At 38.1% G+C, this 21,761-nt stretch overlaps 2 protein-coding genes across 2 annotated transcripts in view; one reads left to right on the top strand and one right to left on the bottom strand.

Annotated features, from left to right (window-relative positions):
• The window catches only part of LOC100546353 (dynein heavy chain 7, axonemal), a 98,356-nt gene that overhangs the window by 74,684 nt on the left and 1,911 nt on the right, over nt 1–21,761 (top strand). The window contains 14 exon segments of the mRNA XM_031554142.1: nt 1,422–1,555; nt 2,243–2,578; nt 4,590–4,716; nt 5,784–5,978; nt 8,770–8,862; nt 14,100–14,276; nt 15,027–15,188; nt 15,879–16,079; nt 16,766–16,927; nt 18,353–18,538; nt 19,379–19,516; nt 19,834–20,064; nt 20,248–20,400; nt 21,305–21,482. Coding sequence (XP_031410002.1) covers nt 1,422–1,555; nt 2,243–2,578; nt 4,590–4,716; nt 5,784–5,978; nt 8,770–8,862; nt 14,100–14,276; nt 15,027–15,188; nt 15,879–16,079; nt 16,766–16,927; nt 18,353–18,538; nt 19,379–19,516; nt 19,834–20,064; nt 20,248–20,400; nt 21,305–21,482 — 2,473 coding nt within the window.
• BIRC5 (baculoviral IAP repeat containing 5) lies at nt 8,925–13,062 on the bottom strand. The gene is made up of 4 exons (XM_010713388.3): nt 12,888–13,062; nt 11,849–11,958; nt 11,269–11,383; nt 8,925–10,052 (listed from the first exon to the last, which is right to left on the bottom strand). Exons 1-4 carry the CDS (start codon nt 13,023–13,025, stop codon nt 9,876–9,878), a joined length of 540 nt encoding a protein of 179 aa, XP_010711690.1. The 5' UTR covers nt 13,026–13,062; the 3' UTR covers nt 8,925–9,875.

Genomic DNA, 21,761 nt, shown 5'->3' with positions numbered 1-21,761 from the left:
AGAAATGGAGCTTCTGAAACGTTCCTGCTGTTTATAAATTTTACCTCTATATAATCTGTATATTTAGATCCCTCTACATATTATATAGTAAGTTACCAGTATTAAAATTCTTAGAGAAGATGGGGGAAGAAAGTTGTCCGTGATGCTTGTGAAGATCATACTGATTCCTAGAGTCACGTACAATTGAACTTTCTCTCAAAATTCCCATTTAAAAAAAGCAGTGAAAGAGCCTCAAATGAGGTGTGGCATAAGGAATACTATTAATGTTGTATTTTAAGAAAATGAGAATAATATCCCTCCTAACTTCGCAAGCGAAGCTCATACAAAAAAGGTTTTGACAGCTTTTCATAGTAATAGTGGAAGAAGATTAAGGCAAATTGATCGTATGGATATTTTGTATTGTCACTAATCCTGAGGTTCAAGGTGAACGTTCTTTGGAAATACAAGCCAGTGATCATCCGTACCTACGAAAAAAGCCCAAAGAGAATCTATAGTCACTACCGGATAGTTCCTTCAAGCCAAAACTTTAATCAGTGAGTTGATTTTCTTGGTTTTGAATTACGTGCAAGTAATTCAAATCAAATCAAGTATTTTCTCATCTCTACTGGTAATGTATTTTTTACCCTTTTCATACAAAACATTATATGTTTTTTGCTGTTTCAACCGGAGCACATCATTTATTGAATCAGTTATAAATATGTTATAGCACAGAAATTCTTTTAGTAAACAAGTTTTTAAAATGTCTTTTTTTAATTTTTTTAAGTTATTATTATTTTCTCAAGAGAAAGGGATGCTATTATGCTATTAGTAGGACACAAATATCTGCAGTAATAATAACGCAAACTACATGTGAACAGGACAATTAAAGGAGGAAAGTGTATGTTGCGGGATCAGCGTCAACTAAAAGTGTAACTCTGGCATCTGTTTTTCCTTACTTTATGAAAATTGCAAAGACATGAAGTAGTAAGAAGTTCCTTAAAATTCTAAACTGGGATCCATATTTGTATTTTTCTAAAATACTGTGTCGGCATCCCTTCTGCAGTGTGATGTTCAGATTGAACAGATCTGGAAAACAAACAGGAACAAATGTATTTACAGAACTTGTGCATTAATTTGAATCTTCTGTTCATAGAAATCTCTCTGAAATGAAAAAGCTATTTGAAGGATAAAGGTATCGAAAGGGAAGATCCTTTTTTTATATGCAAATGTTCATTTACGTTACGTGGACTGGTCACTTGAAGCATTAGAGCTTCCATGTAATTTCAAGGGCTAACTTTCCAGTACATGATCTGAAACTCTCAACTGCAACTCATTTACCATCCAATTTTTGTGTAACATGTCGTTATGCAATCCTCATCCTGTAAATGAGGAAGCATTTTAATTGCATATGATCAATTCTCAAAACATCTTCCTTCTAACAGGTAACGTTATTGAATTTCATGATAACTTCAGAAGGAATGCAGGATCAGCTTCTTGGAATAGTAGTTGCAAGAGAAAGACCAGATCTTGAAGGAGAAAAACAAGCCCTCATCCTTCAAGGGGCTGCAAATAAAAGGTATGAAGATAATTTCCCTTGCCAGGGACAAAAGCAGATTGCAGTTCAAGAAAATCAAAATCATAGGAAATACATTTCAGAGGCATTTTTTAATTGTTCTATTATTTAGGTCTGATTTAACAGGAACTTCAAGACCATGATTTTTGAGAGCCCAGACTCATCTTGTTTAGTTTTTAGGCTGATTAGAAGGCACGGTCTTTCTCGTACCGTTTATGGTTTTCTGTCACAGACACAGTTTGCTATCTGTGGGATTGTAATAAAATATTAAGGAAGTTAGGGGGATGTGTCATCGTAGAGCGAACTCCTGATCCTGTCTTCTGTCTTTACATGTCCCTTTCAAGTTGTTACTAACGTATGATTTGCTGTCCTCACAAACGTTGATGTTTTATAGTGTTTTTTTTTCCCATTTGTGCATTATATTTGCAATTATTGCACATGCTTGCAGATCAAAGCATGAAACGTGTAGCATTCAAAATTTGTGACGCATTCTCCCTTTGCAATGTTTATTTCGAGTCTGAAATTAGCTTAATTTTTCTGAAATTTAAACCAATGCATAATAACAGGTACAAAAAGGTTTTCTTACATTAAGTTGCGTACCATGGAAAGAATCTATGCGTTATCATCTTCTGTAAAACTAGCAGAAAATGACCGAATTTAATAAGCAAAAAAAATTGTATTTTATCATAGGCAACTAAAAGAAATAGAAGACAAGATTTTAGAAGTTCTTTCGGCTTCGGAAGGAAATATTTTGGAGGATGAAACCGCTATTAAGATATTGTCTTCTTCCAAAGTTCTGGCTAATGAGATTTCTGAAAAGCAAGCTGTAGCTGAAGAAACAGAAAAGAAGATTGATGCCACTCGTATGGGCTATCGTCCTATTTCTATCCATTCATCGATCTTGTTTTTTTCTATTACTGATCTAGCCAACATTGAGCCGATGTATCAATACTCTCTCACGTGGTTTATTAACCTTTTCACCATGTCTATAGATAACTCAGAAAAATCAGAAAATTTACAAACAAGGTAAGAGGGATAATTTGCTGTTTGTAGTTGGTGATGTATTTTTGGTTACTCTAGAAAAGTTATTGCCATTTCTGCAAAGTGTGTCGTGTAAGGCTTCGTGTTCTGAAACATTCCTTGTATATATCTACCAGATATTTTTCTGGAAGACAGTTTCTTCATAGAGACAAAATGGTATGATATAATACAAGAGCAACATATTTCGCTATTTTATTTATCAATTGCTAACTTAAACCCCGTGTGAAATTGCAGAGTAGTAGAGTGATTAAAATGGTGCACTCCTCTTAATTTTGTATTTAATGTATTGACTTTGTATGCCTTCCAGAAGCAGATAAGAAACATTCATGCCACTGGTAGAAGAGAATGAAGTCTTGTGTCCAGGGCCCTAGGCTGTCGAGTAGGAAAAGCAGTAATTACTAGCCCAGCAAATGTTGCACTGTTTGATTACAGTTTTGTACATGGGACGTCCCTCCCACTTCCATTTTTTCTTCACGAGAATGGGAGAAACTGCAATCTTAAATGATCTAATAAAAACAAGCCCTGGATTTATTTTACGTGTGATCGATTAAGGTCACAGTAGGATTATTGAAAATATAACACTGAAGTGAATTATCTACACGGAGATTTTCTCAAGAGATCTTTTCAGTATTCCATCAATTAAGTTAATAGATTCTATTTCAGCGGCTTGTTTGATCTCCAGATCTGTGGATTAAATGCACGGAGCTTTGCTTATCTAGCTTAGCTACTTCCGTGGTCATTCAGTGAATGAAAGATAGGAGAAACTACTGCAGAAAAACCAGTTAGTGTTGCAGAATACAATTTCTGAATTATCTGTTACAGTCTGTGTTTTATCTAAATACAAGTAAGGTGCTGTACCTGGTAAGGTAGCGCTTAACATATAAGCGGTTGTTCTAATGGCGTACTGAGTTACAAAGGTTATTTTTTCATTAGAATTTAGTTAAGGTCTGTATAGTTCAAGGTTAGCATACCTGTTTTATCAAAAATGCTACGCATTCAAGTCATTAATACTTTGTTATCGTATTTAAAACTACGTTCAACTTATCCTTCTGCCAAAACACAGTCTGCGTTCTATACACCTATCTCTTTGACTTTAAATCTTACATGTTCTTGTCTCAAAAAAGCAGCCACACGCGCCCGTGTTCCTAAATCAAAGTCAGCAAGTGATAAGAAAGAAGTTTTTTACTTAGCTTATTTGAAGCAAAACTTTGTGCTAGCAGAAATAGGAAGACGCGGGACCTGAATTCCAGCTGACAGTACACATTCCCATGGCATGATTGGCATAAGCTCATTTTTACAGCTTTGCCCATCAAAGATGTAATAAGGCAGACCTGCCAAGGCACAGAAAGTTCTATTAGTTACTAATTCACGTGGGATTTTTTGCCTTGGGTTGTCTCCGCTAATCAGATAGTATTCACTACGTGCTCTGAGATTTCCATATTCTTCTTCATTCTTTTCTTTGTTTGACATAATTGTACAAATGCAGGTGCTCGGTTTCTAACCATCTGTATAGGTTTTTCATTTTTTTGATTGTTCTAACATAATTCTTGGCAAAACGATGACTGACAAAGCTGTATACATGGCTTCCTTTTTTATTTAATTTAAAGAAAATAATTAACAGTCATAACTTTCTCATATATTTGAGATTATAGCATCTGTAGAAGAGGAAATGGATTTCAAAAGACGATCAAAAATCAGCGGTTTGGAATTGAGCCGTGGTATTCTTGTTCATAATCAAACTTAAGATCGTTGTTCTTTTCGCCACTCCCAAAGGAGACCACTCGTTTCCTTGGCAAAACGTGTTGGGGAGTTGTAATTTTGGTTTTTGTTATTTTGGTCAAAAATCAGTACATCAATTTAATGATTGTTTTGACGCTAGTTGACCAGAGAGTTTCTTAAAATTAAGGGGATCCAATTTATTTGTTTTAGGCTTCAAAAATGCACAAGTCTTAAGCGTGATATTAATGGAAGATGGTTCTTTTCCTGACACCTGTAGGTTGAAGATTCTCAAGGATCATTTCACTTACTCGCTTTACGTCAATGTCTGTCGCTCACTGTTTGAAAAGGACAAGCTGCTCTTCTCTTTTTGTCTAACTGTGAATCTCCTGAAATATGAGAAAACGGTAAGTAATTAAAAATAATCCGCATGCTCAAACGACCAGCCATAAGAATTGAGAGGATAAAATAGGAAAATAAGCATATATAGTAATATTTAATCCAGATTTTTGTTGCTTGAGTTTAATAAGCTATTACGAGAAGTGGAAAAGATTCTCTAAAATAAAATAAATTTGTCACAAACGGGTGTGGCAAAACCTTACTAGATGATAATAGTTTTTCTGGATGTTATTGAAACCTAAGTCCGGCCTAGGGGTTAAGGTTTACAACATTTTAACATAACATATTCTAAATTCCAAAAGCATATAAAAATGAATTATGAGAGGCAATTTAAGAAATAACTCACCTTTTTCATTTAAAGTGTTAAATCTTTTTAATTTTTTACAAAGAATTGCTGAAAGCAAATTGAATTTTCTTGATTTTTACTAATTCTTTAAGAAGTATTTCTTTACTAGGATTTTTTTCTTTCTTTTTTTAATTCACGATGAAATGCGCTTACTTATCCTCAATATCTGCAAAGCGGTACTTACTTAAAATTACCCAGAGGTTTTACAGTATCACGGAAGCATTAGCATGAATACTTTCAAGAGCTGACACAGCTATGGACGAGTGGCTTGGATTTACAAAATTCAAGCCATTTAAGTTTTGAGATAAAAAAAAATGAGACACGTAGTGGAGCAAGAGTTGTTTTTCATACTTGGACTCACATTATAGTAAGAATTTTTCAAACTGCGTTGTCCCCTGAAGTATTTCCAGGATGGTTTTTGTTTTTATTTGCTTTTTCTGCTTCAAATGTTGGGAATTAAGAACCAATCTAATGAAAAGCACTTTGTCGTAAACTACTCGTTCCTCCAGTTTAGGAACACAGATGAAAATCCTTTTAAAATTAGCTTTTAAATCAAGTTTTTCAGTTCCTCAAATTCATTCTTAACTGAAAATCAGACACTGATTGCTTCAGGTAGGAATCTTTTTCAACTAGTCTAAGAAATCAGATAAGCACAGTGATTTCCTACAGAACATATTAAAACTATCAGATTTTATTTAGTTCGTTCTGAGAGCAGTGTTTTTCCCGCAGATTAATGAGGATGAGTGGAAATTCCTGCTGACTGGTGGCATAGGCTTGGACAATCCCTTTCCTAATCCGTGTACCTGGCTTCCTCCGCAATCATGGGACGAAATCTGTCGGCTAGAAGACTTGCCATGCTTCGCAAACATTCGTGAGGATTTTATGCAACTTAAAGATGGATGGAAAATGGTGTATGACAGCTTGGTACGTTAACATTCCCATTTGCTTGCTTCCATAAGCTAATTAATGTGTTGAATATACTTATTCTGAGAAAATGAAGTATTGTTATTTTACAGGGTCGGTTTCTGCATATATGAAAGTAAAAATTTAAGAAAACGGTGGAGGGGCAGATTACTGCCAGTTTGTCAAATGGCTACTGAATAGTGGGTGACTATTTGAATTGGGCTGAAGTAAAAGAAGGCAAAACCTGTGGAAGTAGGGTGACAATGAAATTAGCTAAATTCAAGTCAGCCACTGTTTGCCTTATCGGTATGTCCGTTTGTTCACCGTGCTTTGAGGATACCTTTTCGTACCGTTACATAGATATTCAGCTTTTTTGGGTAAACTTAAACAACAGCAACAAAAACAACCGTTATGTTTTGGAAATACTCAAGTGGGATTCAGGAGATCTGCGTCCTATTCCAGAGTGACAGATAGGCACAAACAATTCCTTTAAACATTTTCACTACTGTACGCTCAAAATTGAGCCTCTGTAGATGATTTACACTCCACTTTTAGGCACTTGCTTTGTCTTACTGTCAACTTTTTTCAGCACTTGTTTTACCATACTGCTTCTTTTCTGCTTTTAGATATGCCGAGCTCTCACTGTACGCACAATTCCTGATCTCACTATTTTAGAAAGTACCATTTCCCAATAGTGCCGCGTCTGACCATAACCGTTTCCAACACTGAAACCGTAGCATCCGTTCACGCTAGTCGAGTGAAGCTCTTTTCTCAATGTTACTTAAATGAGGAAAATGTATCAGTGTACAGCTAGATAGCCTGTGACCTGTTATACTCTTTTTAAAAAGGCTGCATTGTATCAATTTCAATGATTTACAAATCCTTTCTCTAACAAAGGGACTTGATGGGGGTAGAGAGGAAAGCTAAAGGATTTTTAGTTGGAATTTCTCATGACTGTATGATAAATTGTAAAGAAACTAAGCAGATACGGCTCCTTCAATCATCCAGATAGCAAGAAACAGGGAAATAGAAATAAAGCTTGCCTTAAGCACTTACATAATGTATACAGTAAGTTGAGAGCTTCAGTTCATCTTCCAACACTAGCCATTGAGAAATCGAATGTGGAAATTACAGCCTTTGAAACAGAGGGCAAGGAGACTACTTAATTATCTACACTAAGATTATACCATTTTAAAGTAAAGGTGCTGAATTGCTGAAGAAAAGAATCAAGGTCCACATATTGACCACTAACCATATTCGAAGAGCCAAACTGAAATAAACAGAAATTTCTTCACTTAAATATCATTTAAAAAAAAAAAAAAAAAGACCTACACAGTCAGGTCATCAGTTAAATGATAAACAAAAAATCTAAGGAATTAGTAACACCACAACTAGGACTGCCGTTACTGAACCCTGAACAGTATATACAATGCCTGTCACTGTCTCGATCCGGGAGAGGCGCTAGGCCTCTCACACTTTATCAAAATATTTTCTTTCAGTATCCAGCTTCAACAATAATACTTTCCTGTGAACGCACTGGAATGTTAAGAAGTGCTAATTAATGGGTCTCAGTAAGCATTCTTTCTCTAATAGAGGCCATCTTTTTCACCAGTATAGTTTATCCCCAGCAACTCACAACCAGGCAAAGGGCAGTTTCGTCTACGAAAGGAAGAGAAAGAGAGCACAGAATGACCTTGAGCCCCCTTGTCATAAATAACTGTACAATGTATATAGCTGTCTCAAGATCATCAGAAAACTATTTGACTTTTTTCTTCTCCTACTCAGGTTTCTTCCAAAAGTAGGGAAGACCTGACTTCAGCTCCCTGCTCCAGGAGTTCTGTCTAAAGTTAAGCTCTGTATCTCAGAGCAGGGACTGAAACTTGGTTTCCCCCAGCCAGCCAGCTGACTTAACCTCAAAGCTTACTACTGCATCTCTACTTCTCGTGGAGAAACGAACAATTTTTGGCAGTAGCACAACTCATTACGGTCTTCGGTGCAACCTTTGCTCATTAGCATTTCTTAATTTTCTCAGAGATACCCAACTAGCACTTTTTTAGCCACGCTCTTAAAGAGTTGTTAGACTTTCACCACAACATACCTATTTTCCCCATATACTAATTGAAAAATAAGATTAGAATCCAGAATGCTGCGCTGAGCGCTAAGAAATCGTGAAGAAGAGGGTCAGAGTCCAGGCTCTTTGAGGAACGCAAGCTCCATCGCAAATTCATTTGCTAAATCAAAGTTGCTCAGAATCTGTTGTCTGCTCACACACTTCTGTGCCCAGCCCTCTACATGTGAGCCTAAGTTGCCCCAGTGCAGCCGTAACACCTGTGGCCAGCTAGCGCTTTACTGGATTAAGTTAACATACACCGCACACTCATTGCTAATCCAGTCTAGTAACTGCTGTCACGTATCTGGAATATTCATAAGCCGCCTACAAAAGAAGTTCGGGGGCGTTCTTTGACTCGTTATTTCTTTTTAATTTTACTCAGATCTGGCATAAATACCAATTATCACATAATAGCGTAGCATTTCCTGTACTTCATCTCTCGTCTGCTTTCTTCCTAGAGAAGAGAGGAACTGGGGTCGTTACATTTTAAATACCTGAAAATGACTGGCTTCTCTGCTACAGTAGACACTCCCTGGATATACTTCATGTTATTTTTTCTCATGTAATGTTTTTTCTTAAACAAAAAAAATAAGTCCCATTCCTGCAGATTTCTACAAAGTCTATCGTGAATTGATTTATCAAGTTAAGATAATCAGCAATTCATAAATGCTTTAGAGAAAACTGAAATACGTATGTTTTTAGGATCCTCAGCACGAGGATTTTCCTGCAGAGTGGCAAGGAAAGTTGGGCGAATTCCAAAGGATGCTTGTCATTCGCTGTCTGAGGCCTGACAAGGTATGTACAAGGCTACCGCCTTATTCAGAAAACCCCGCATGTATTTTAGAAATCAAAATCATTTCCAAGTATGCATTTCAACCGAGCTGCTGCAGTTTAACCCCAGGAGGCAGCTAAGCGCTACATGGGTGCTTGCTCAGTACTCACAGCGAGATGGGGGAGAGAAGCAGAAGTGGTAAGACTGTGAAAGTTCATGCTGGGGTAGTCTGTTCACCAGGTAAAAGTCACGGTAAGATAAACGCTGTCATTCCAAAAGTACCCTCTCCTACTTCTTTACCCAAGCTTTTACATACCTTTTACATACGTAACAATAGGGCACGGAATATACCTTTGGTTAGTCTAGACCAGCCATGTCTCCTCCTAGAAAATGAAAAGCATAACAAGCAGGCTTCTTAACGTAGAAGGATAGGCTTTAAGCTTTTCTTACATTTCACTGCGTACACCAAAATCTCCTGAGCATTTACAGCTCAAGGTAGTCTTACAAGCCTAGTGACTTTCCCTTTTTATTACGTCTGACAGCTTGGCTTGCATAAGTTTTTCACGTCGCTATCTAAGGTAAATTAGACTGGTGTAGGAAGATAATTTGACAGTAGCGTAGACTGTTAAGTAGTAATTACTGCAGACACCCAGATCCATCTTGTTCTACGGAAAGTATTTTGATTCAGGACCGTTGCGAGTGTCTGGCTCAAAGGCTTGAATAAGGCATAGATGGCAACAGGTACTCGCCATTAGTCATCTTTATTCAAAAGTCAGCCTACAAAAAGCAAAATAAAAGTATTTGCTTACGTATTTATCATATATTCACAGGTTATCGGGACTAGTATTAGCCCATGCCTAGCCATGACAAAGCATTTTGCGAAAGAGAGAAATAAATCAGTTACTACTTCTGCTCTAGAAAGCCTATTAAGAAATTCTCCACGCTTCCATAAACTACTGTTCAGCTTAATATTAATATTTCCACAGGAATAAAAATATTTTTATTGTATAAAGAGAAAAAAATGTCAGAGTCATATTTAACTTCTGGACTCATCGTATGAGCTTTCAGAAAGTTGGCAAGTTGGACCAGCTCGGATGGGCATCAGGGGCTGTGGCGTATATCGATGTTTGGAGACAAACTTGTCTATGAGGCGCTTTCTAGTTGCGGCAACTTCTTCTTCAAAGGCGTTTATTATGCTTCTGCCGGTTTTGCACTTAAAGGAGAGCAAAAGATTGAGATTTCTAGATGAGTAATTTAACTGTCCAATTTAGAGAGGTTCAGAACTTAGATCCTCAAGAAGTTATTTATCCGCTACTAATCTTAGCTTACAAGTATGCTTTTTATGAGCAGTACCACTGTCTGAATGGTGCACAGTGGTTCATCAGGTAGTTCATCTGCATGTCACCATCTGATTTAGAAAGTCTTCCACCAGCCTCAGCAGTAGGGTTCAGTTCAGCAATATTTTTTTTTTTTTTTAACGTATTTAGCAAACTTGTAAGTCGTGAGCCTGTTGTTTAGCTACAGTTTAAAATCACACTGGGGAGAGAATCTGAAATTTAGTTTTAGTTGAGGTATATTTAGGTAATAACTTTTTACAATTAGTCCAGCTTCTGAGGTATTGGACGGCTTCCAATAAAGCAGACAGCTCGTATTTTGAGCTATTTGAGTGCTATTTATTCTTGATGTCATCTTGACAGCCACCAGGTATGTTTTCAATATTAGACCTTATAAGCAAGATAAAGATCTATTGCGCAAAGCCACAAAGAGCTTAGAGAATGAATAAGGGGCACAGTTAGCGTGCCCCATCAGGGAGTTCGGCTCACTTTGTTCTCTATTATTATCCATAGAATTAAGAGATGGCATATCAGAGCTTGTTAATTAAAAAAAGCTCAGATACGTGCACTTTGGTATACATCAACAGCATGGCCTGCACAAATACCATAGGGACAATCAGAACTCAAGAAACGCGACTCATTCGAAAGAAGCTTTCAAGTCTGACAGCGTAATTAGACAGCAAATCTGTGTAAAGCCAGAGACAAAAAGCAGCAGTCTGACCAAGTTGTATTTTGTCAGGTGTGGTATTTTTCCCTTCTGATAAAAGATAGAGCTGCTAATTGTAGTTTCTGGGAATTATTATCACATACCCAAGTTCATTTTTCCACTGCAATGAGTTGTTGGGTAAACAATCAGATCTGAACTAAGTTTTCTTCCAGAAGCTAGACAATAAACTAGACTTGGAAAGGCTAGAGGTGCAGGTTACTTAACAAATAAGGCATTTTAGTTATCAATTCCAAGTTAGTTCCGTTCTGGCGTTACGCCATCATTCCTTCCCTAGCGTTCAATCGTCTTAGGAAAGAGTTGTGGGGCTTTGTTTGTTTGTTTTTTAATAGCTCGGCTTTGCATTTTAAGATTACTTACTTAACACTTACAAGGAAGATTCTTAGCCGCATCATCTCCAGCATGTAGTACTCCTCCATTGTCAGATCATCAAACCGCTTAGTAAGAGATAAAAATCCACAGCTACAACGTTTGGCATGTTCCTCCCTGCAGTGTGAGCCCAGAACAAGAACAGGTATTAAAACCAAGAAAATTGCACTTCAAGATGTGTAAAAAGCAGACAGGTTTCTTCAGTATTTCTGTCTATGAGCAGAGGAGCTATTTTGCAGATAACATCTAAAATATAATTCAGCTGATGTTAGATAAAAACCAATTGTGTGAACCATGAGTGAGAAACAGTGCAAGGCAAGATCTGGACTGACTTCACAGCATTGATAGAAACTATCTTCCGCTTGCCAAATCAAAAATATTCTCTTTGAATGCAAAAAGAGAAATGAAAAACCATATAAAGTATAACTAGCAAGTGTGTCAGGGTATAAGACAGGATAAACTTTTGGTATGCTTCAGTTTAGTAAAATGCTAGAAAGCTTGTTAATTTTGTAACGAGTAAAGGGGATGTTATCAAGGAGATTTATAGAAATCCTTAAAGAACATAGTTAAGCCTGCATTTACCGTGGGTCATCGTTAGGCTCCCAGCCTTCCAGTTCTATCAAGCAAAAGAAACATTTTGCCACATCTGGTTCATTTGCACTCCGGCAGTGGATAAAGCCTGCCTTTGCCATCTGCAAGAAACAGTTCAGAAGTTTACAACTTCATCCAACACGCTGCTCGTGCTCATATCAAATCATCACAGAGAACTTTTGGTAACATCTTTCCCCACTGTATCTATCCACACAGATACAGCTGACAAATGAGTTTTAAGAGCAAGAGCTGCAAGTGGGCAGGTCAGTTAGTAAAGGAACAAGGAACAGTCAGGTCTGGGGAGCAGGTTTCTACATAGGTGTTATGTTCACAGGCTACTGGAGTACTTTCACTATTTCAGAGATTAGCTAGCGCACCTACAGAAGTGTTCCACTATCCATGCACATAATCTGCTGTAGCAGGTATGGCCATGACCACAGAAAACCATAACATATAAACTGCGTGAGTAGAGCGCTACATTTTCCTGTCAGTTTAGAGTAGCATCTAGTGAGAAAACTGAAAAACAAGTTTGTTTCAGTTATCAAGATTCACTCTTAGACAACTCCTTTAGCATGGCTTAGCTGAGATCTAACCCAGTTGTTTGATATGTGTGCCAAAACAGAAGCACGGTCTTTTCAGCCCTCAAGTTGAAGCCTGCAAGGACATACGCGTTAAGTTTACTAAAACTAAGACAATTTTATCTTTTGATATTAGATTTAAGTAGTAATCATTCTTCTAGGTTTGTCTCTAAAAAGAGAATCTGCAAGCAGAAATGCAGTATAATACAAAAAGCCACCATAAGTTTAGAATACAAAAAATTAAAGATAAATCAGCAAACTAAATACATAAGCTTGCAGTCATCCTGTTGCAGCATCTGAGAGTATGGGAAGACAGCGCATTCAGTTTTTCATCTTACAATGAGCAGAGGCTCAAAGTGTGTCTTGAACAAGAAATATACTAGCATAAGGGACTTCACCTTTACAGCATACCAATAATAGGTCAAGGTTAAAGTATCCTTTTTCAGACTCACATTTTCTGGAGTGCACTTGCAGTTCTTCACAAAAGGCCAGTTAGTGAAGGTTCTTAAGCGGCTTTCATAATTATACATCTCTTTAAGCTCATTCAGAAGTTTTGAAACTGAAAGGAGCTCTTTCAGAAGTGCCTCCATCAGTGCAGCCTGTAAGGAGTGTAGATCAGATCTCCCTCCTTCCCAGGTCTCCAATTTAAGGTATTTTCCTAATTGGTGACACACCACACCTGTGAAGCACAGCGCTTTAAAATAAGTGAGATCACGTGGGTGAGAGTGTGAAGAGTGGGAAATGGGTTTGTTCTTGTTTCAGGTATGTAATGTTTTCTACTGTGTATTTATTAGTTGAAGGAAATGATGTTTATAATGTATGACTGCATTTATAATTATATTGCTTTTATAGTTGTTATGTTGAAAATGTTAGTGAAAAGCTTATAGAAATTCAGCAATTTTGTGTAGTGTTTATATGGAAGCTATTGGAAACACATTGTTTGTGACAAAAAGAGTTGAACCAGTACTAATGTTTTTAAACTACTTTGATTCACTTGAATTTCTTGCTCAGGGTTTAAAATCTTACACTGTGTTTGCTAATACTGTCAGAACTCTGTAATGGTGAATTGGTAATTGTGTAATATTCAGTGTGTTTTAAGGTATGTTAGTCAAGAGGGAAATAAAACAAATAGTGACTTGTAAGAGAAACGTACCTGTGGATGTTTACAATTACTAAATTTTCAAACTGAACTGTCTTCTTATAAGTAGTTTCACGTTGATGGTACTATGTTTACTTTCCAATAGTAAATTAAAAGATTGGTGGGTAGGATACTGTCCTATACTGCAGTTTGCCAAACTGAGGCACTGTCTCTTTTGAAGCAAGGTCAATTAAAGTATTTGAAAGGTGAAATCCTGTTTAAAATTTAAATAGCATGCACGCACGCAGAATTCTAGGTTCTTACATCAGCACGTTACTCTGTTCAGATGCAGGATGGAAATACTATTGAGGGTCACTTATTTCAGCTGTGTTAGGGCATGTCTTTATTACAAGATTATTTTGGCCTCACTTTATATATGCTAAGTCATTTCTCTGGAAATGAATCGGTGCTTCATTTTGCTTGTAGCAGTACTCTCCTTATGGCTTATAGTAAACCATTCAAAACAGCATAGAAACTCTTGTGCATAAATAGGGCGTTTAGATTTTATTGCTTTTTTTTTTTTTAGGTAATACCAACAGTGCAGGAATTCATTGTTCACAACCTGGGCCGTCCGTTTATTGAGCCACCTCCATTTGATTTGTCGAAAGCGTTTTCTGACAGCCACTCTTGCGCACCACTGATATTTATACTTTCTCCTGGTGCTGACCCAATGGCAGCGCTTGTTAAGTTTGCTGATGATCAGGTATTGTAATATTTCCAGGTTGTTTTTAAGGTAGATGATGTGTTTGCGTTTGCATATCTGTATAAACAGCTAATTGATTAGAACTTCAAATGACAAAGTAAGCTCAGAAACCTGTTTTTAGGTGCCTAAGAACACATAGGAACGGATCTTGTGGTTCTGCTTAATGGGAAGTGTTAACTAACAGCATAGGATCTTAGGTGGCATTTGCACTTCAAAATTAATTATGTGCATTTTTACTTGCTTTGACTATGATGGTATTTAAAATAAACTAACAAGAAATCCTAGCAGTAGAAATTAGTACTTCTGTAAAAGAGTGTTGTTAATCTAAAACTCCTAGGTTTATGTGAGATACATTTCTTGCACCGCTTGCCTGTGACTACTGGAGTACTTAGCCATTGAGTGTCGCGCAACCGTCTGGCCACCCAGCAGTAAACGCATCGTGCGTTTTGTTGCAGGTTGTGTGTATCCCTCAAGAGTATCCCTTCTGAGTGTGTTTATAGGAATTTTTTTGGAACTGTCAGAACTGTAAAGTTCAGAATTAAATGGATGCACAGCAGGAGTCTTTCACTGGCTGATTATCACTGAGAGGTTGTAGTAACTGGAGTAATGTGAGAAAATGTTTTAAACTGTACTTTAAAACAAGTAGTGCAGAGTAATTCAAGAATGTGTACGGATGTGAACTCTGATTGTATAAACAGCATTGTGCTTCCACAATATTTTTCTTACCTTTAGTGTGCTTTGTCTACGCAGGGATACAGCGACACAAAGCTCAGTTCTCTGTCGCTCGGTCAAGGCCAAGGCCCAATAGCCATGAGAATGATAGAAAAGGCAGTAAAGGAAGGGACGTGGATAGTTCTGCAGAACTGTCATTTGGCGAGCTCGTGGATGCCAACACTGGAACGAGTGTGTGAGGTAAAAATAACTATTATTTTCACTACGCTTTTGAAAGTACGTTTGAAGCATGTAGACAGTTTACTATGCTTGATGGCGATTCCCATTAATTACCTGGAATCACCACGTCAGTTCTGTCTTTGTCCTTCTGGTCACTGCAGTAGGAAGTGCATGTGGCCTATTCCTTGAACGTTAAATGGAGCGCTACAACTGCCTCCTTAGTCTGAGAGCTTTTTTGCATGCTGTCGCTGCAGAAAAGCAGCACACTAAACAATGTTAAATTTGAGCAGCTGCAGGTTTCCAAAAAAGTTCTGGAATGCAGTTCTTGCTTACCCTTTGCTGGAGTTCTTAATGCAATTTTGATGCATAGATATTATTATTGTAGCTTTTCTGAGAAGAGCTATACGACAGTAAATATGTGAAGTACACATGCTGTTGCTGTTGAGGTGCAGACTGGGCATCTTGTTTTCTTCACGTCTTACACAAACAGCAGAAATTCCAGTTCAATATTCCGCAGCCATGAACAAAAGCACTCTGGCATCCAGTGAAACGAAAATTGTCATAAGTTTGAATATGATCATCGTCGCTTGTGAGACTTTTAGAAATTCAATATTTTCCTACTCCCTGCAAAGAAGTTGTGTAAATAATAACAGAGGAGATGCATATTAGTCTGTCATTTATTCTAATTGTTTTCATACGTGCTTATTGTAGGAGCTTAACCCCGACACAACGCATCCGGATTTCAGAATCTGGCTCACCAGTTACCCATCTGCCACATTTCCGGTGTCCGTACTTCAGAATGGAGTGAAAATGACTAACGAAGCACCTAAAGGTTTACGGGCGAACATAATTCGTTCGTATCTGATGGATCCAATATCTGACCCTAGTTTTTTCAATAGCTGCAAAAGAACGGTTAGTAATGCGGTGGCAGCCTTACTTTGTGAAGGGGTTAAAGAAGACTGTGACTGCATATGTTAGCTCTGGGGAAAAAAGGTAGTAAATGAAGTAGTTGTCCTATACTGCAATTGAACTACTTTTGATTATCGTCAGCAGAAAAGTAAACGTTTTTTTTTTTCTGCTCATCTCCTACTTCAGCGGTGACTTCTTGGCGTGGCATTAATAATAAGCCTTTTTAACCGAAATGAGTTGAAAAGCATGCTACTTGCCATTGCAAATCTGCAAGGTGGTTGTTGCACGGCTTTTATCTGAAATGCAGAATAAGCGGTTGCTCTTGTGACCCGTGAGGGCCAATGGAATTTATAGAGTTCTTACATAAATGCCCTTCTAAGTGCTTGCTGCTTTTATTAAGACTTGGAAAGCTCTGTTTTCATGATTAGATTTCTGTGTGCCAGCTTATTTGACTGGAAAATATTTGCCGTTACTTATCTCTAATAGCGCAGTTCTTTTAAATGAGATCTAATACTTTGCTAAAACGTTCTCAATTGCAAATGAACCAAACGTAAGCTTCCTATGTGTAGGTTTCCTTAAAGGCCTGAAATCTTTACTGAGAATAAATACAGAGACTTTGTCCGAGCAGCATTTTAAAATGAAATTCTGTAAAGCACATATTTATTAGTGTCCTTGCATTTGTTTGTGAGTCCGAGTTCAAGGCATTGCTGTACGGCCTGTGCTTCTTCCATGCGCTGGTGCAAGAAAGGCGAAAGTTTGGGCCACTGGGTTGGAACATTCCATACGAGTTCAACGAGACCGATCTGCGCATCAGCGTGCAGCAATTGCACATCTTCCTCAACCAGTATGAGGTACAGCAACCTCCCCGAGGCTTGCGCGTGCTTCTCACATGCAGTGTAGACCAGTGAGAGCATGTACCCAGGCAGCGGAGAGTTCCCTAGGCAGCGGTCTAGTAGGGGTCTGAGACCAAGCAGTGAACGTTTACTTGCAGCAGTGTGGAAATCATTCCTTTTAGGAGGTTAGTATGTTGCAATCATTATCTAATTGACGTTGGAAATTTTCAGATTCCAATTTTGGCTGTCTGCCATGCAGAATAGAGCAGAGTACGGTCCATGTTGTTGTCTGTTCTGTCTGAATCTTACTCTGTCTCTAGATAGATGCTATGGCTTCAGCTCTTGGAGATGATGTTGGAAGCTGTGAATGGTTACGCTGAAACAGCTGTCGTGACTTATGTAGTCATAGGTATAAGACAGGACTCCAGAGTACTACAGATAATGCGCAAGGTTGATTTGTGATGATGTAGCTGAATTGAGTACTTCTTCATCTGCTGAGCTAGGCAGCATTTTGTCCAAGAGCGTCTGGGCTTTGCTAGCCATAAGTGATACTCATTTGTGTTTCAGCGTCCTATGTAAAAGACTATAGCCAGATCTCTTTGAAATTATGGCTAGGCTGCTATTGTCAAACCGCTGTCAGCCCGGTGTACTTTTGATTCTTAGAATGTTTAATAGGAAAAGCAATAGGGAATGAACATACAATGTACAGTGGGCGGGTGGTTTAGGGCAGCGGACCACTAGCATGCGGCACGTTGTATCGTGTGGCATTGTTTAAGCAAATGCATTGCCTAGGAATAGGGGAAGCATTTTATTGCTGGAAGCAGTAATGGTTTGGATGTAGTTACTGTGTAGCTCCATACATTTTATAGGACGTTGTCTTTATCACAATCCTTACCCTATGAATTTTGATGAGAATTCATCTTCTATCCCTGTAATGTTTTCCCCCTCCCGGCTCTTTTCCTGCTCCTATCTCTAATGTTTCAATCACATATTTCTGTACATTAATATAATTAACAAGGCATTATTACGTATAACATTCAGGCAAACAAGGACTGATCCTTGCGGTTAAGGTGTCTATAAACTTGTATCTGGGGAGTTGGATTTGCAGCGGCATGGCTTTTTTTTTTCTATGGTGTTTCATAAGACTAAAGTATCTCAAGTGTAGCATAAATACTGAAATATTAAGAATAAAGATCAGTGTAAGTACTAAAGTAGTTGAAGACTAGGATATCTATGGTTTAAAACTGAACTATCAGTTGTAAATGATAGTTTGTTAAGGTTTTGAGAGAATGGTGGTTCTCTTTAAATTAGATGATAGCAATAGTAATGTGCCTGTTTGGGGAAATTATAGGTTGTGGCTGAGTGGTGGTTTTTTTTGTTGTTGTGTGGTGTTGTGTGGTGTTGTGTGGTGTTGTGTGGTGTTTTGTTTTTTCTCTCCTCCAGGAGGTACCATATGATGCTCTTCGCTACATGACTGGAGAGTGTAACTACGGTGGCAGAGTCACTGATGACTGGGATCGCCGCACACTCCGTAGTGTTCTGAACATGTTTTTCTCATCAGAAGTCATTACAAATAGAGATTATAAATTTGATTCCAGTGGTCTTTACTTTGTTCCTCCTGAAGGTGACGTAAGTATCTGAAAGTTGTGGATTTACTAGGAGCTTCCTTCGTATTAAGAAATGGCCTAATTGAAGCAATACTATATATATGATTTTTTATATTTATTTATTTATGTGTATTTATGTGCGTGTGTGTGCGTATGTATACATACATACATTTTATATATATATATATGTGTGTGTGTGTGTGTAATGTGTGTGTGTGTGTGTATGTGTGTATATGAAATGCATGTGCTTGTGCTCATGTTGAGTAGTGCTTTTTTGCCGGTAGCAGTGGGTAGTGTTTTAGTGTCTGGTAAGGTCTGATAATAATGAAAAAGAAAGTAATGAAATAATAGCCTGAATTGGCACAGCTTCCTAAACTGTGCAGTCTGCACAACTTGGTACACTTGGGGCTAGGTAGAGCGACCTAGCCTGCTTAAGTTTAAAGGACATAAAGCTTGTAAGAGAATTAGTTGTTCAGGGTTGTTGGTGGTGGAAAGGACCTTGTAATCAGTAAGCTTATTACACAGGTGTGAGTTAAGGGAAGTGTCAGAGCAGCGGCTACCTGCAGGGGCAGCTCAGCAAGTGGAGGGCTCCGAAGGGGTTGGGGGTGTTGGAATAGCTGGGCTTGTTTCAGTGAGGGCAATACTGAGTAGAGAGGAAGGGGGTAGATTAGAGGGAATTTAGGGGTACTGTCAGCTGCTGTATTGTTCTGATTGCTCATATATCTTAGTTTAGATACGTAACTTTTTTTTTTTGTTTTCAGATATTGTCCACAAGGAGAGGTGTTAGTGGTTTTGCTTTTGGGCTGAGGTGAGATGTTGGGCTGCATGTCTTTTTCAAGTGTTAGCATTGCTTTTTTTGCAGCACGGAAGCTACATTGAATATACCAGGACACTCCCACTGAATCCTTCCCCAGAGATATTTGGAATGCATGCAAATGCTGATATTACTAAGGATCAGTCAGAAACACAGCTGTTATTTGACAGCATTCTTCTTACTCAGGTAATGCTGAAAGATGAAAAGTTGGAGTTTTTAAGATAGACTGCTTCTGTATTTTCATGGTTGTACGGTCATTGTCTAGATTACTTAATTTCTGTTGTTAATGCACCTTGATGTTTTTTGTTAATTCTGTAGAAGATAATATTTGGCTAGACAGTGCTTTAAAGGTTTTTTATGAGAGATTGTGTCATTATTGCACTTAATTATTTAATTCAAAACAATTTTTTGTGTGTGTGGAAACATGTAGAAATGTTAGCAAATGGAAACAAAATATTACAAAAAAATTTAAGTTATCAAATTTTAACTGTTTGACTTGGCAGTCTAGGGCAGCTGGTACTGGTGCCAAATCCATGGATGACATTGTTCAGGAAGTGACAAGTGACATCCTGAGTAAACTTCCCTGTGATTTTGACATTGAAATAGCAATGAGAAAATATCCAACCACTTACAGTGAAAGTATGAATACTGTTCTTGTTCAAGAAATGGGACGCTTCAACAAGTTGTTGCAGATGATACGTGAATCCTGTGTCAATATACAGAAAGCCATGAAGGTATATTCAATATTGTCCTATTTTGTATTTAATAATCATTTCTGTCAAGAATGGGCGGTCATGTCCCACATCCCTTTCTCACTTGACCCCCCACGCTCTTTGTTAAATCAACACACTTACTGACCTCTTTGTTAAACCAACACACTGTATACCATGTATTCCATTACCTTCCTTTTGTTTTAGGGGCAAGTCGTTATGTCAGCAGAACTGGAAGAAGTGGTGAACAGCATTTTGAAAGGCAAAATTCCACAACTGTGGATGATTAAGTCCTATCCAAGTCTCAAGCCTCTGGGCAGCTATATTAATGATTTCCTAAGTAGACTGAAGTTCCTACAGGTAGGCACACTCCACTGCACATTTTTCCTTTGTTGTGAACACTGCTGATTACAGGGGTTCAACCTGAAGATGGAACTGTTATTCACCACCCTCTGTCTGCAGCCTTTCAGTCCATGGTGGTTCACCCCTCAAATACCCATCCTTCGAAATTAGAGACAAGGGTATTGTAGGGGACCCTTTCAGAGGGCTTGCTGAAGTCCACAGCAATGCTGTCTGTCACCACCCTTTCTTCACCAAAAGCTACTGCATTGGTTAAGCATACCTTCCCCTTCTGAAGCCACTATGGCTGTCTCAGATCACACTCTCATTTATTATGCGATCTCACCAAGGAAGTTCTGTTCCCTGTTCTCCCCAGGTAGAGAGGTGAGACTCACCAGCCTGTACTTCCCTGTATTGTCATTGCATAGAGGGATGTGACTGTTTCTCCAGTGATGACGTGAAATTTGTTACATTAAGGTCAAGTAATAGGTTTCAGTAGAATTAAGTTGGATCAAGCTAATGACAAACTGGGACCTTTCACGTTTAAGATTGCAGCTCCCCAAAACAGACCTTAATAAGTCACCTCAATGCTCAGTACTCTTCTATGCCGTAGTCATTTCTGTTGAGTGACATCAACAGGTGTTCATCTTCTAATGAGGCCATGAGACCATGAACACTAAAATACACCTTAGCATGACTTCTGGTTTCATCTGGGAACAGAGTTAGTGCTGGCTCTAGGAGAAGTACACTGTTTATGTAACGCACCCGTGGTTGAGCTGTTGCTGAGTGGTGCGAAGAATACCACAGAGTCATCCTTGGATGCACGGAAGGATAAATTACTCTGGCTGTTATTATCTAAGTTGCTTTCTAAATATTACAAAAAATGTATGCTTCCCCACTCCATCCTCTCTCTTTGCTGCTGCAGATGTGGTATGAAAATGGAATGCCACCAGTCTTCTGGATTTCAGGATTTTTCTTCACGCAAGCGTTCTTAACTGGTGCCCAGCAGAACTATGCCAGAAAATACACTATTCCAATAGACCTGTTAGCATTTGACTATGAAGTGCTGGAAGATAAGGAATACGAAATTGCTCCTGAGGATGGTAACTAAACCAAGCATTGGTTAACATTACTTTGCATACTCAAGAGTTACACAGTTAAGTTACTGAATGTAATTAGGTAGCTACAAAACATACAGAAAGTTGCTGTTCACCCCCATGAAAAGCGCAAAATACTGAAGAAGTGAAATGCTACATAAAGCATTAGAGGACTCTGATTTTTTGCCTGAAGGGATAAACTGTCATCAACACAGAATACTTCTTACCTCTAACTTTCCACTATTGATAGAACTTTCAAGCATTATTAGCTTGGCTTTTTTTTTT

This window comes from Meleagris gallopavo, chromosome 7 (genome assembly GCF_000146605.3).
Source record: "Meleagris gallopavo isolate NT-WF06-2002-E0010 breed Aviagen turkey brand Nicholas breeding stock chromosome 7, Turkey_5.1, whole genome shotgun sequence".
In the NCBI taxonomy this organism is placed as follows: Eukaryota; Metazoa; Chordata; class Aves; order Galliformes; family Phasianidae; genus Meleagris; species Meleagris gallopavo.
This window is presented reverse-complemented; position numbering and strand designations above follow the sequence as displayed.